Source organism: Puccinia triticina, chromosome 2A (assembly GCF_026914185.1).
Source record: "Puccinia triticina chromosome 2A, complete sequence".
Classification (NCBI taxonomy): Eukaryota; Fungi; Basidiomycota; class Pucciniomycetes; order Pucciniales; family Pucciniaceae; genus Puccinia; species Puccinia triticina.
The window spans coordinates 3,591,611-3,606,952 of NC_070559.1; the positions used below are offsets into that span (position 1 = coordinate 3,591,611).

The window sequence follows — 15,342 nt, forward strand, 5'->3', positions numbered from 1 at the left end:
CTATGAGAATTTCTCACAACAAAATGGATGGTGGGCCCAATTTTGCCAGTAATGTATCCGGAAAAGAGGAAAAAGTTCCTCAGGAGGAGCTCATGTGTAAAATTGCTCTTCACACATTGGCCTAAGTTTAAGGTGAAGTGTGGGCCATGATAGAGGGAATTGTATCAGAAAATTTTAATAAGCACATAGATAAAGCTATGAATTACTTACACACCAAGTGAAAGGGCAGCATTAAATTGGTTTGGGAGACTGATGTTGTATTGGCTGACTGTAGTTGACCTTGTTGTGGGGGGTTGTAACCAATACAAAACCATTTTCAGTGTCCCGGGATAGCTGGTATATAATTTTATGAAGAGGATTGGAAAGAGGCTAAGAATGAAAGTAAGCTTTTCCTCCTGTTGGTGAGTAGAGGTAAGTAAAGTTATATTTTTTCCTAGAAACTTGGCATAATTTGTAAGGTGGGATTGAGGTGCTGATGTCATTAGAAGCAATAGATCAGTAGTGTTCTACAATGGCAGAGAGAAGTTAGGTTATCTGATGGGGAAAGAAATTTAGAGTGGTGCTTATATGTATGATGGTTGGAAGAGTATGTTAACAAGGCTGAAACGCTGCGCTGCGCTACAAAAAAGCGGTCTTTTAGCGCAGCGCAGCGGGGAACCGCTGCGCGGTCAGCCCGAAAAGCGGTAGCGCAGCGCCAGTCCCGCTGCGCTACCGCTGAAAATAGCGGGGGCCCGCTTCTTCCCCGACGCAAAAAAGCGGTAGCGCAGCGGACGGGGCCGCTCCTTTCAGCGCCGCGCAGCGGCGACCAAAACAGCTGCACTTTGCGCTGCGCTGCGCTTTTTTGGCTGGCAGCGGGGGAGCGCTACGCGGCCAGGTCAAAAAGCGGTAGCGCAGCGATGGTTCCGCTGCGCTACCGCTGAAAGTAGCGGGTCCCCGCTTCTTGCCAGACCCAAAAAGCGGTAGCGCAGCGTGCGGGGCCGCTACTTTCAGCGCAGCGCAGCGGCCACCAAAACCGCTGCGCTTCACGCTGCGCTGCACTTTTTGAAGCGCAGCGATTTCACCCTTGGTATGTACCTAGATGAGGTCACAGGAGGTGATAAATATTCCAATTTATTTCACCTAATCCGTAATTGTGCAGGCAGTTTGTGAGTAGCAAACCAGTATGTGGTATGTTGGGCAAGGTGTGCCTTGCAAAAAGAGGAGTTGGTGGGGTTTTGGTGTAAACTAATTTAGGAAAAAATTGTGTAGTGAGGCTGCAAGAAATGAACACTCACCAGAACAAGTGTCTGAGTTCCAAAGAGGCCATCAGAAGTTTGCGCCTTTGGAGCGCTGGGTCCCAGCCCAGCCCGTCCCCTGAAACAAGGGAATTGCAAAGCTACCAGAGGTACTTGTATTAATTCAGGCCCAAACAAAAGTCTCCCATCACAATTCTCCAAAACATCAGCACTGCTGCCACATTGCCTGGTCACTGCCACACCACCTCCACTTACAGTTTGAATCAGGAGCAAACCAAATTATAATCAAGGTTTGGCAAAATATTAAAAATTTGTAACACCATGTCACCTGTTCACCCTCACGTCTCCACCAGACTACCAATCAGGAGTAAAAACGCATAGGGAAATCCGCTGAGACAGGGTGTTCTGAGATTGCTGATACACCTGACCCATACAAGGCCTTGAAACATCAACAGACCAATGGGCCTCTGTATCTCAACACATGAACTGTGAAGCCTCTGTTTAGCACTTTACACAACATCAAAAAGTCCAACTAGTCTGCCCGCCTCAACAAAACCATCCAATGATTTCCAATCTTGTGAAATCATCTGTTTTATTTTACTCAATTCAATCATTCAGCTTTTCATTGAGGCTTTCACAGTTGCCTCTGTCACTATACTTGTCAGCCACAGAGTACATTTCACAGTACCTTACACATACCAAGTACCTGCAATTGTTCACATTACATATAGTGCATTCCTTTTACACCTTTATTACATATGTGTATCATTGGATACAAGCTTAAGAATTTACTCTTGTGATAAATTACTTTACAGATAACCATAGTCAAATACAGTTGCCATAATGTAATGTTGTTATGAGAGTTAAGTTTGATGAGATTTGACTCCAAAAGCAATGGCTACAGCAAGCGCAACAAGAGAGGCCAAAAGGCTCAAGGAAGGGGGACAGTGAGTATGAGTGCTCACTGGATGCGGCTCAAGGGTGACGCAGAAAAAGAATGAGATGAACCAATGATTTTGATTTCTTGTATCTAGGCTAAGCTATATAGACTATGTACAAGGAATCAACTTGTGGTTGGTAATGAAAATGAATAGGGATATTGAATAGAAGTAATTGGAACTCTCAACAAGGATATCACAGATGAAACATATCTGTCACAATTGGAGCGCGCACACATCAGAGAATGAGGGACATTTGGGAAAGATTGACAGTCTAATCTTGGCAGGGAACAATGTCACATGGCAAGTACAGAAAAGCAATCATGACCAACAACATACCAGATCATAAGAAGAGTGAGAGCATAAGAGGTGAGAGTGATGGATCATTTGGAATCAGAAAAAGGAAAGGAAAGGAGGCAGAAGGCAGAAGAGAGGAGTCCAGGAGGATGAAAATCCAACAAAGTTATGTGCAAACGGTAAGATTACAATATACTGTAAAATTACTGTACACGTGAAATACCCCTAAGACAGGTATCACTCATTTATCCCCTGTTAAGCCTCATTCCCTACATTCATAAAATATTGATTATGATATAAATACATAAACAATACATGATGTAATGTAATTCAAAAGAGCACTGAATGGAATCACTGATCAGCTAGTGTACACAGCTGCTGATCTAGGATCAGTACTGATCAGTACACTGCCCAGATAATTTTCAATGTTGATCCTCTTGAGGATCTGCTTCCTTTGAGGGCTTCCAGTTCCCCCCTGGTCCTGAAGCGCCTCCCAGCGCCTCAAATCCCCTCCTGCTCTTTTCCCTCTATATAAACACGCCCCCCAGGACTGTTTATCCCTCAGAATATTATTACAGCAAAGTTTAACCCATACTATAGTTAAACAGTGCTTTCATTCTCACCCATATTTCAATTCAGGAATAACATCAACTCTTGATTACCCTTACCTTTCTGTAGGTAAAACCACGAACCCAAGTTGAGTTATTCCTTGGATGCCTATTAACACCCTGTGTTGATCTGGACGCGCCTTCATTGAGCAAGCCTCTAAGTCAAGATTACTGATAGAGTGAAACCTTTTACAGGTCTTACCACGAACCCATTGGCCCATCTTTGGCACTCTACACTATCATCTTGCTAGTAACAACCCTCTCAACCACAGTTAGTTACCTACAGGCTGACAATACTTGACCTAAAATTTTGCCAAAAACAAGCTATCTTGAAATCATTTCCTAATTGATGATTATTTTCCTTGGTACAATATAGATAACATTAATTGGTGGAGATCTAGATGGGCTGGCTTGGCAATATAAAATGAAACCAGCTGACTCAGCCTCACAGGCACAGGCATTTATAGGACCTATAATTTTTCCCAATGGTGTTTTTAATGCTGCTCATGGACATAATGCAGAGCCAAAACAGGAGGATTTTTTTATTTCTCCTTGATTAAAATTTCAGTGGGGGAGGCTTTGGCATTAAAGGGGGTATAATTTTATGAGCAATAGTGCGGGCTCACGTGTACATAGCTAACATGTACATGTCACAGACTGCACACTCATGGTTTGAGAGGCTGGAGATGAAGACCTCTTCCTCATCCTGCAATCTAACACGTAGGATCCAGAACCCCCAGAAACCCAGACTCCAGATCTTATCTTCCTTTCCACAGAATTGACCATAAAAGGAAGCTTGAATTTGATGGTGGGTGAATGTTGAAATTATTAAGGGGAACAGATGCTGGAAGAGTCAAATTGTTGTATTCTACTTTTTCTGAATGGGAGTTGGCATGTGCCCTGATTCAAGAAGCAGACGGGATGTCATGCATATGTGTGTATGATGAAATTTTCATTCATCTGCTGTATCTGCATGCCAGACATCTTTTGCTCCTGATGATTTTTCATAAGAATTAAAATCTGTGTTTAACGTCTGAATGACACTGCAGGCCTCAGCAACATCTTTTGGCCTGCAGTTTGGGCTGTAGATGCTTGTGGCTTCCAGGGCAGTTGGGTCATAGTGGTGTATGTTTAACTACACAGCTGCTCCAGACTGTGGTGATACATCATCCTAGCAGGTTTAAACTCAACACAAGCTGGGATAATACCAAGCTTAACAAAGTCACTCTGGAGGAGGGTCCCACAGACTTGCGGTCTCAAGGCTTGTGCTTTGCCCTTCTGAGGAGGGACTGGTTTGGAAAAGCTGTCAAATCATTCAATGGCCAGAGTAAAAATTTGCAATTTTTTCAAGTTGGTCAGATTCTTCTGAAACCAATTTTTCTGCACCATGAACAAATTGATGTGAATAGGTGTTGGGTGACACTCAGTAACATGTCTTCCAAGTCTAGTGGTGACTCCAACAACACCCCTTGACCAAAAATGGCCCTCTTACCATTCCCTAAGTGTATGGTTGGTGGAATAAAGGCTGGAGTTAGATTCATGTCACCTTCCACCTAGTCCTGTCAGTTTTTTCATGATGCTGTCCTGATGGTCAAAAAATTGTACAAAATTTATTTAGGACAAAATGTGATGAACATTTTGTCAAGTTGCCAACATGAACCAGGCTAATCAACATCATTTAGGGTGTTCAAAATTGATTTTTGAATATAATTTTACATAAAATCATAAGATTTATCAAAGTTTTCAGAGGTGTTTGAAATGAAGAGAACCCTCAACTTTCACCCCATCAAACCTTTGGACATGTAGCTCTTATGATTTTATGTAGAAAGTGGTTTAAAAATCAATTTTGAACACCATAATTGTTCAGAACTAAACAAGCTTGAGAAAGCTGATCAGGGGCACAATTATATTCGAATGTTTTGCTTCCACCAATCTCACATGTTACCAGCCCATGTTAATTTTCAAAGCTAAATTTGTGGTTTTAGAACATGAAATTGTAAACAAGAGGTAAAACTTAGAAATTGTGAAAGATGAGTGAGGCCCAGATCAAGAGCTCTTGTATTTTGCAGTAGTTGAACCAGCAAGCTTTGCCTTTAACTTCTGAATCACAAATTCTGTTGCGTCATTTTCGTGTTGGCCAGCATATGTGAGATGGCCCATCATGCTCCCCGTGGAGGTACAAATTTGATCGCCAGCGGCGCAACAGTCATAGACCCTATCGGTCAACTGCTCTGGCATTTTGGCACCCGCCATGGCCGCAATCCCCATACCAGCGGTCTAGCATTGTCCCAAAATATCGAGGTGGTAGAATTAGTCAATCTTTCAAAGATCTGATATATCTCAATATCTTGTCGGCAATTCATCCCGAACTTACTGCGCCACATTTGTTTTGAGAAGCACCAGCTCTGAAGTAAGGGTTTCCAAAAAGAACGACGGCCGCAATTTTGTCTTGGGGGATATCCTTGTTGTTCAAAGTTTGTGTCTGAACCATAGCCTGTTGATAGAGCGGCCGTGGTGAGGGGTGTCAGAATTATGAATTGGGCTAAACAGGCGGCACGCTAGTTTCACTCTACTGACTCCTTTCGAGTAACCAAGCAAAACAAAGACCGTTTCCGGACACTTGGAGATCTCTCCAGTTATCAATTTAACTTCAGTCTGAGCACCTTGGGTTACAGTGACGGAATAGTCGGCTGAAGTTGAGTACTGGAGTTCTTGTTTTGCCCCTCCAGGAATGGTTGATAAGACTTTCTGGTACAGGGCGTTATAGGCTACAGACCCAGTTGGCCCCTCGCTGGTTCCGCGAGCACTGATGAAAAATGACGGGTCCCGACAGCGATTGGACTGTCATTTTCCGTACTTTCCTTCGTTATCGCCAGCCAGTACGTACCCAATCATGTAATAAGATGGACATCCACCGGCCGAGCCTCGTGATTTGTTTTTGCCAGTGATGGATGCGCTGCCATTATTACCGAAGTCGGCGTCGGATGGGCTAGAGCTGGAAGTCGTTCCGCCAAGCCCACCAATCCCGCCGGCGGAGCTCATAGCGGATAAACCACCGAGTCCGCCAGTCCCGCCGCCCGAGCTCATCCCGGGAAAACCGCCGAGTCCACCAGCGGAACCGGAACCTAGCCCACCGAGTCCACCACTTCCAGAACCGAAAGAGGGTAAGCCACCAAGCCCGCCGCCCCCGGAGCCCGAACCCGAGCCGCCGAAGCCAGGTATACCACCACCGCCAAGCGAACCCGTAAGGCTACTGATATCGAATTGGCGTTTGTGGAGGCTGGGCCTGACAACACTTGCACCCTTGACGGATTCTTGAAGGTTTATCAGCAGTAGTAAACTGATCTTGAAAATAAAGGGAACCATTCTCCAGGATTGATTCTTGAAAATATGAGATTTAGGCTGGTGCTTTTAGTGGGGATCGAGTATCTACGAGTCGCTATGGGTATTTAGTATCTGGTATATTGGCACAAGCAACCTTTAATATCTTTATTTGAATGAATATAAACACAGAAATGCGTTCAAGATGCCCAAAAAATCGCGCTTGAAGACTAGGGATGTCTGCTCATACGTCTGAGGTCGTTGGGTTGGTGGGGCAAGAATCCAAGACAGGGTGTCTGTCTTTATAGACAAAAAAACGACTCGAACAGAGAGAACAAGAATGCACCAAGGTCGATGATCGCGATGCGAATTGTGATCCCAGCTGTGCCGTCGATGGATATCGCTGTCGTCATGATGTGGTGATCAGGGTTAGCCATTCGTCATCTTCAAGACACCATGCCCGCCCAAACCACAAAAACCCCTCGGCTCTCTGCTCTCATGATCATTGGAAACATTTCGGTCCTTTACGGAAACTCGTTAACCTTTCCAGTATGGTGTACTTGACTAGAGGAGCTCTTTGCGATCCAGGGGGTGCACGACATTGTCACCCTCACTTGTCTGGAAACCGACTACAAGGATGCCAAAACGGTAACTCAGGGATCTAATCGAGTCTACTACGCCGAAGAGTCCGGGACCGATTGGGACTCCCTCTCCGACGTGGTCCAACCTTAAACAGACTCTCTTGGTAGGAAGTCCTGCAGTCCTTGACTTTGTAGCCAGGTTTGACAAAAAAAATTAGAACCCGCTAACATGAACCCCCCTTTGTCTGTGCTCATAGATCCCGGTGGTAGGGATGTGATAGTTATTCTGTTTTTTATTCAATATGGTATACATAAAGATTCTTATGAAAAGTTTCGAATGGAGATATCAGTGATCTGAAAAAGATAGGAAACAAGTGGACAGGTATATTGCAATTTAGGAAAAATGGGTTCTGAGGGCAGAGTGTGAGAATTGAGGGAGTGATGAGGAATATAACGAAATCCGGGTTCAAATATCCAAAAGTCATGCGTGAGAATTCCTCATAGGGCATCAGTCCCTCCAGCGAGGCCTCAGGCAGGGACTTTGCTAAGATCGTTATAGCTGGTATCCATCTCAGATGGAATTTAGGATGGTTGATCATAGCTATATTTGGCTATAACATCCTTCTTTCTTCATCGTAATATCGTTTACTTCCACCGGTGGGTTTGGCAAGAATTTCGGCGGCTATAAGCAATTCGGCGTCCAGATGGCATTTTTTTTCGGTCAGCCTTCAATGATATTTCTTTTCTCATAATTAAGAGCTAGAGCAAAGTCGGAGCCAAGAATAGACATACGACGATTTGAAAATCAGTTTTGCAGCACAAATTGTAAACGAGTCTCCCCCCTCTTTGGGTTTTCCCCCCTTCTCGACGAGCCCTACAGGTATAAAGGCCGTGCCGGAGTTTGTCGGCGGCTTGCACTAGGGTATGTTTCGCAGTTGATCAATGAGGATCATTCAGAGCCAGAGATAATATCACATCAGTCAATAATCAACTCGCCCGAGCTTATTCTGACCTTGATCATGATAGAAAATACTTATTTACGATAATACTTGTCTACTTCGAAACTTCTGACAGCGCAGTAGCCATGGATGCCTCCACATCTAAAGCTTTCTTTAAACTCATCGGTAAACTCATAGGCAAAGACTGCTCCAAAGTGAAGAAAGATTACCAAGAAAAGGTTCAAGAGAAGCATGTTGAATGGGGATGTGACGGAGTTGCTCCTTTGTGCGGTGAGATGCAAGAGGTTGGGCGGCGACGCTGGGCACATCCACAATCTCGTCCCTTATGAGCCCTTGATATACATATGATGAAAGCCGTAGAGAGGATACAGCCATTCTGTACAGCAGCCCGCTATCCAAATGTGTGGTCCCGCAGGGTTTTCAACGAGGTTGTTCAGGCTTTGCAAATACAACATAGATGCCAAGGAAGCTGTATGTACAGTTGGTAGGTAAACAGAAGAGTACAGAAGTTTCCGCCACCACTTTTTTTTTCGAGAGACAAGGTGGTTTCACAGGACTTGAAGCTCTTTGTCCTAGCTTAAAAAGTCCCTCTTGTACCGCAGGGAGCCTCCTTCGGAGGTCGCTTTGCTCCCCTTAGGTAAGTTAGCTCTTTCTCCAGCAAAAAAATAAAAAAAAATTAAAAAATGGTAGAAACGTTTGTCTACACTCCCGCTGGAGTGCATGTTTATCTTCAGTTTCCAGTTTACTCAAAGTTGAACGGAAAAAGCAAGCCGTGCCAGCGTGCAACGCTTGACCAGATGGACCGAGTGATTGGCACTGCAGTGCGGCAGGCCTGACCACAGGCACTGACAAAACATACAGCATAAACACTAACAGAGAGGGGGGAGCGAGGAGAGTAGAGAGAGGGAGGGAGGGCAAGAGGGTGGAGACGGATCAGCTGTCCCTGTGGATGAACTTGTGCTGCTGATGGGCGCCGGGAAGACGGGGGTGAGTGCAGTCGGGGAGGGCGCTTGAGGAGTCAGAGCGGTCGGAGCCGGTGCGGATACGGCGGGCGGAATGGATGTTGGCGGGCGGGGGGCATTTGAGGGTCGGGGTTGGCAGCGAAGGGCGAGTGGACGAGGCCGAGCTTGATCTGTTTTTGCCTCCCTCTCAGTAAGTATTCTCTCTGATCGCGGAAGAGGGGGGAGAGATAAGAGACGTACGGATCGTAGGAGGACCCTGGAAACCCCCTATAAATGGGGGTAATGAAAATGTATGAATTTTTTGGCAAAAACCCAAAATGGTAGGCACAAAAACGGCATGAATGGGCTTTTTTGGCCTCAATGGTAAGCACTTCAAGTGTATGAATTTTTTCCTGGGTAAGGGAGGGTAGTAACTAAGATGTATGAAATTTGGGAGAGTGCAACAGAAAAGCCTCTTCCCCCTCAGCAGCCCCCCTTGTCTTAGGGCCTATACCATTGGCATAGGGCATCAAAAGTCAATTTTACCAATTTTATTTCCCTCAATACTTCTCAAAACTTAAGCTGAAAATCACCAGAAGGCATTCTTAAGCCCACAATTGAAACCTCCTATTGTTTTCTTTTTTGCATGGAGGACAAGAAAAGTGGAAATTTTGCAAAATTGAAGCAAGATTTTATTCTTCTGCCACCCCCCCCCCCCCCCCCCCCCCTCGGCAGCAATGGTAGGCATTAAAAATGTATGAAAAACTGGAAAATCCCCTGAGTGTAGGCATGAAACGTGTATGAATCAAGTCAAAAAATGTATGAATTTTGGCGAAATTCTGGATTTTACATTACCCCCATTTATAGGGGGTTTCCAGGGTCCTATCGTAGGCCGGCTCGTCGTCGCTCGTCGCCTCCCCCCCCCCCCCCTGCCCTGCCATCTTCGCGTCCCACACGTCTTCCTCCACAGACGGACTCCCCGCCTTGAACGCCGCCCTGGCCCACGCCCGTCGGACTGGCCGCGTGGGTCTCCACCCATTCGCGGTCGCGCACCCGTGCATGTCCCGGGTCCAGCCCAAACTATACAACCCCCCGCCACACACACACAAAAAAAACCCTCTGCACTCAGTATCTCTGTGTTGCGCTAAAAAAAAATCGGGGGAAGAAGAGACTGACCGCCGCTTGGAAGTCCATCCCGTTCGCGCCCTGCGACGTGGCGTGGCGCAACTTCGTGTACTCCGCCCCCCCCGGATCCGGTCGACCAGGAACTGGATGCCCATCAAGATGTCCCGTCCGAAGTCCGGATAACTATCAAAAAACAGATGTCAGATGGCTTGAGAATGCGCACGAGGGATGGAGGCGGGGGGCAGATCACTGACTCTTGCGAATGCAGGAAGTTCTGGAAGGCTGATTTCAGAGCTCTTGCTGAGCGCGCGATACTCGGGGTAGGGAGTACGAAGCGATCGACGAATGAGCGGTGGGGGAGACAAAAGGAGAGGGGAGGTTCACAAAGCGTCGAGCTGGAAGAGGCCGACGATGGCCATTTCGACGGTGGTAGCGAGGGCGTTGACGGCGTCGGGGATGTGGGAGCAGGACCAGTACTCGGTGGGAGTGAAGAGGCCGAGATGGTCGAAGAAGGAGCGCAGGAAGCTCTGGCAGAACACTAGAAAGACCGTGGTCTTGATCGACATGAACTTGCAGGTCGGCCGGTGGCCTCTGCCGCGAGATGCATGGCGAAAGGTCTCGTCTTTGTTGAGTGATTGGGTCAGCAGCCGCGGCGTTTCCTGCAGACGGGAAGCGATTATCATACTCACATGTGTCCCTGCAGATACCAACAGCGGTGAGCAGGACGACACGGTGCTGTGCGGGCACAGAGAGAGAGAGAGAAGATGGCGAAGGGGCGGTAGTGGCGGTAGCTGATGGAGTGGATGGCGGGCATGCCTAGCCGATGTGGCGGGTGTGGTTGGTCGAAGAAGCCGTTCCGGCCGACCTCTTCCTGGTTCTGTTCCGGACATTCCTAGCCGGCAACGGAGAGAGGCGCAGGCCGCTGGTACAACTCCTTCTCACCACAACTTCAAGAATTAGTTTATGAGATTACCCTAATCCACCTTTACCATTCAAGGTTGGAGAGATGGTGGTAAGGAACAATTCAATTCTCAAGATGACTGATCTGAACAACTTCATTCTTCCACTCAGAAACAACAAACATTCAGACCCGCTCAGCCAACTGTTTACCCCCGGCAGGCACGACAGACTGCAGTGAACCAGAATTGACACCCCCCTCTGGAAGTTTTCTCAACAGATGCCTGCATCTCTCACCGCACAGAGGTTCCTAAACCAAAGTCCCTCCTGCCCTGAGGCTTTGCCGCGATTGATCAGCAATTCTTGCCTGAGAGAACAAGATATTCCAGCCCTCATTTGATTACATCCCCTGCATCTCATGTGATTCTCAACCCGCAAGATTCTAGAGATCAAAACCCAAATTGAAGTGGAATTTATTCATCTAAGCTAAAATGCTTAACATCGTACATACATGAGCAATGAGATCCGCAAAGAAATAAACAAAGGGCAAGATAGGTGTTGATAGTAACAAGACCGAAATAGACAGGTAATGCTGGAAGGTTTCCAGGTTAATGCTTGCGTATGTACAGCAGGGTGAACTTGAAGCCGTGCATGGTTAGGCGCTGTTAGGCGAATTGCTTCGGGATATGTTCTACATATATTGAAAGTATCAGCTCAACATAGCATTCCACATGCAATTGGATAGGCCAAAAAGGCCCAATCATCAGCAGTGCAGCACAGATCCAACCGTAACTAAGACATTTGTCCTACTCCACACGAGGCATTTTGCGTAAGGGGATGTCAGCGGCTGAGGCCTGCGATTTCACTCCGAGCTTGCGCAGCAGCGCCTCGACAGCGTCCATCTCATCATCTAGTTCGCCACGCGCCACCTGTTTGTCTTCAAAAATGATAGCCTGAGCGAAGTCTATGAGCTTGACCATGTCGTTGGTCACAAGGATGTTGCGGCTGGCTACATCGCCATGCTTGATGTACATGGAGTGGAGCTTGCTGTATGCCTCTCGGACTTGCGGAAAGAGAGCGGAATCATTTTTGCTGAGTGGGTGACCGTCAATCCACTCGGTACCAAGTACCGGGAAGGCACCGTTCCCCAGCATACCAAAGGCGTGGAGGCGCGGAGCAATAGTTCCTACAATGTACGGGAATCAGAGTGTCATTTAGAATTAAATATTCTCGTTTTGTAAGAGAGGCTGGCTCGCCGTGATGTACAATCTTACCGTTAAGTTTTGCCATGTGCTGGTAGCATGCCAATTCATTCTCAAGCGGTGCAAGTCCGTCTTGCATTTTGTATAAGTCAACAACTTTCAAAGCTATGGTAATTCCAAAGACTACAGCTCTTGAAGTGCTGCCATGCAGCCCTTCAACAGTCTCTTCCAGCCCAACGACGTCCCCGTCGTCAAAAAACTGTTCGGTGCCGTCCGCAAGCAGCAAAACCACAGGGGCATGGCTGTCAGGCGGAAGAAGCAGCGAGCGGGTTTGGTGCGGGAACTGCGAGTTGAAGGAGGGTGGAAACGGCGTCGGATCAGAGGGCGACGGGCATCCCGGCCTTTCCAACGCCCGCTTGGCAATATAGTTCAAGCATTGTGCGACCGTTGGGTTTGTGCTTCCAATGTTGATGGAGGGAGTCACTTGCACGTCCCCCATGCGTTGCCTTGACCGCTTGATGAACCACCAGTCGATGCCATTAGTGAGGATGGCGTAACGGGTTTTGTTGGCACACGAGTAACCTGAGAATGTCAACAAGCAGGTCAATATTTGAAATTCCTCAAATCGTTATACTGTATTTTGGTCTTCTCGACGTACCATAGGCTTGCGTGAAAGCTTTCGATGCCGGAGAGCTGTGCACGATTTTCTCCCAACTTTTCCGATCCGTCGATGATAGCTTTATCCAGCGGTGATCTTTTGCCTCTATGGCATTGTAGAGCTTCTTTAAAGTGCTGCTGATTTCTTCGACCAGCTCAGTTCCTTCTGGAATAACAGACGTTGGCTTCACTTCGATTGGCAGCAGTGTTTGCGAGCAATTGGTAATCGTTCGGTCAGGTTGTGCACAGCACGGTGCGAGCTGCCGAGAGCCCGCCCAAAGAGGAGCACCGGTTGCTAGATTGTTGAACACCTGAAAGTTTTCATTGTCGAGCAGCCCTTCAATGGTGCTTTCCTGACCAACAACCCGGTGCTTCTTGGGTTTTACATCCTCGAAAAGAGTGCGGTGTGGGGCGCAAATCGCCGGTTGCTTCTGGAAACCCTGCACTTTCGAGACAAATGTCGTCCATAGGGAAACAGCCCTTGGAGCGCGGCCTGCAGCAGAGGTTGTACATGTCGTCGTTGTTCCGGGGGTTAGTTCGTAACCCATGAAAGTCCTATTTAGCAGGGTTTCTGCACTTACGGTGCCTGAAGCCAACAAGAGCAGTACGTCAGCATCCACCGCCATCAAGCAATAAATACCAGAGGGAGAGCACCAAGAAGTACAGGAAGTTTACCTGTATTCCTGAAGTCCATCACCAACAGTCTCTTTCCCTCTGGCTTACGAAGTACTTTTTTCACCAGTGTGCTAGGATGGACAGGCATTACGTGGAAAAAAGTCTTGATGTTCTTCGGGTCGCACGCCCTCGCTATTTCCATTGGGAGGCTGTAGCGTCGTGTTGAAGCTCGGTAAGTGGGAGGGATGATGGGTTGAAGTTCCTGATGGAGGCGTTCCATCAGAGCGCTGACTGTGAGTGAAGTGATGTCTTGGTCATAATGAAGGAAGAGTCGAGGACCATTGTTGTCGTCATCACGCTCAACATCATGAGGGATGGTGACACAGTCGGGTAGGTTGTCGAGCAAGAGACACACTGTGTGGGTGGCATTCTCGGAGGAGCAGATGCTGCTTAGTTGGAGCCTTCTTGAGATCGATGCTGCCATTGTATGTATGTTGGCGGGCAAGCAGATTAGAGTTGACCACTATTGTCGATGATCTTGGAAAGTGTTCTGGGTCGAGCTTAGCTGAGTCCCGGAGGTGGAGGAGTGAACAACAGGAGTATTGTCGGCTGCAGGAATGAATGGAATGGTAGGAAGGGGGGTGCGGATCAGCAGGGCAGCAAGACACATTCTGGAGGGCCAAAACTGGTGGGATGGGGACTAACGGGAATTGGCTTTTTTTGTTGTCTGTGTGGGTGTCTGGATGGGGAAAGGGAAGGCGAGTCAGCTGATTGATTGGAAGGCCAAAAGAGGAGGAGGGGAGAGCAATTGGAATGAGTGAGTGAGGAGGGCTCACCGAGACCAGGTTGTCTTTTTTCGGGGGTTTGCGGATGGGCTGGTGGATGTTCTGGCTGGGTTGTTCTGTGGCAGTGTACACCACCGCTCGAATTTGAGCCCAAGGCGCAGTCCGGGTCTGGTCGGCCCGGGCGCCAACCTGTGTGCCCCAAGTTCGACCGCGGGCGAGCAACGATCAGTCGGGCTTGGCCCGACCCATCCAGCTCCGCTGGCGCGCCGACTCAGCTGACATGCCATGTCAGGTGGGATTACCAGCCTGTCGGTTGGGTTGGCCTTGGGTCATCCGGCCAACCCATCCCCGCCGGGTCCAACGTGCCCGGCGGAGGCTGGTCGGCACACCGTGAGGCCAACCAGCATAACAGCTGGCAGTGCTCTGAGCCCGCCCGCTGCATTGAATCACCGACACAAGCACAAAACAATCTCATCTAACTTAACAAAGTCCCTCCTCTGCGGGGCTGAGTGGGGAGCAGAGTGCCGCCGACCGCAGGGAGGGACTTAGACCCAAAGCGGGGGTGCTCGCCTGAGACCATCAGGCAAAATCCTGGTTCAACTTTGAGAGCCTGTAGCTCACTCGTTATGCGAGCTACATGTGAGGTCCCGAGCATCGACAGATGCACCTGCACCTCATCTTCCTTCCTGTCAGCTTAGATTTTCAAAGGAAAAAGTATAGCAGACAAGCAAAGCCGAAATAAGAGAAACAAAAACTTGACCCGCACAGGCCTGCGGGGCCAGGCACTGCCTGTGAAGACCGCCGTCTTGAGTCTGGGTGGGCTTTACAAAAATTTATCGCAAAAAACTTGGAAAATGTGATGTTGATGTGATGAGCTCAAAAAATCAACAAAGTATAAAGCAGCTTAAGTTCCGATAATGGGGGGGGGGGGGGGTAGCGTTGAAGCTGCAGGCTACAAAATTCAAAGAGTGATTTTCCATCACTTTTTGGTGGGTGGTCTCCCACCCAAACAGCCGCTTTAGCCGTAAGTGGGAGGGGTGGCTTCGCCACCAGCCAAACTTAAGCTCCACCCAAATGAGTCACCCCCCGGACCACCACCCGAACTCCGACCTCCCGCATGGGGAGGGACTTTGATAAGTTAGCAATCTCATAGCCTAAGCGATTGAGCACCCCCGACACCA

General features: G+C 48.0%; 4 protein-coding genes across 4 annotated transcripts; all 4 read right to left on the minus strand.

Moving 5' to 3' along the window:
- Nucleotides 1-5,124: 5,124 nt before the first annotated feature.
- On the minus strand, nucleotides 5,125-6,444 carry PtA15_2A363 (uncharacterized protein; the record flags this gene model as incomplete). The annotated part of the gene is made up of 4 exons (XM_053166377.1): nucleotides 5,125-5,355; nucleotides 5,453-5,572; nucleotides 5,656-5,884; nucleotides 5,966-6,444. The coding sequence occupies 4 exons, from the start codon at nucleotides 6,442-6,444 to the stop codon at nucleotides 5,125-5,127; spliced, it is 1,059 nt and encodes a 352-aa protein (XP_053017605.1).
- Nucleotides 6,445-8,957: 2,513 nt separating this feature from the next.
- PtA15_2A364 (uncharacterized protein) lies at nucleotides 8,958-10,571 on the minus strand (the record flags this gene model as incomplete). Its single annotated transcript, XM_053166378.1, has 5 exons — nucleotides 8,958-9,104; nucleotides 9,835-9,960; nucleotides 10,057-10,188; nucleotides 10,260-10,305; nucleotides 10,390-10,571. The coding sequence occupies 5 exons, from the start codon at nucleotides 10,569-10,571 to the stop codon at nucleotides 8,958-8,960; spliced, it is 633 nt and encodes a 210-aa protein (XP_053017606.1).
- A 1,137-nt stretch (nucleotides 10,572-11,708) lies between these two features.
- PtA15_2A365 (uncharacterized protein) lies at nucleotides 11,709-13,860 on the minus strand (the record flags this gene model as incomplete). Its single annotated transcript, XM_053166379.1, has 4 exons — nucleotides 11,709-12,088; nucleotides 12,177-12,686; nucleotides 12,763-13,072; nucleotides 13,741-13,860. The coding sequence occupies 4 exons, from the start codon at nucleotides 13,858-13,860 to the stop codon at nucleotides 11,709-11,711; spliced, it is 1,320 nt and encodes a 439-aa protein (XP_053017607.1).
- A 39-nt stretch (nucleotides 13,861-13,899) lies between these two features.
- On the minus strand, nucleotides 13,900-14,448 carry PtA15_2A366 (uncharacterized protein; the record flags this gene model as incomplete). Its single annotated transcript, XM_053166380.1, has 4 exons — nucleotides 13,900-13,985; nucleotides 14,082-14,115; nucleotides 14,213-14,277; nucleotides 14,433-14,448. The coding sequence occupies 4 exons, from the start codon at nucleotides 14,446-14,448 to the stop codon at nucleotides 13,900-13,902; spliced, it is 201 nt and encodes a 66-aa protein (XP_053017608.1).
- Nucleotides 14,449-15,342: the final 894 nt, after the last annotated feature.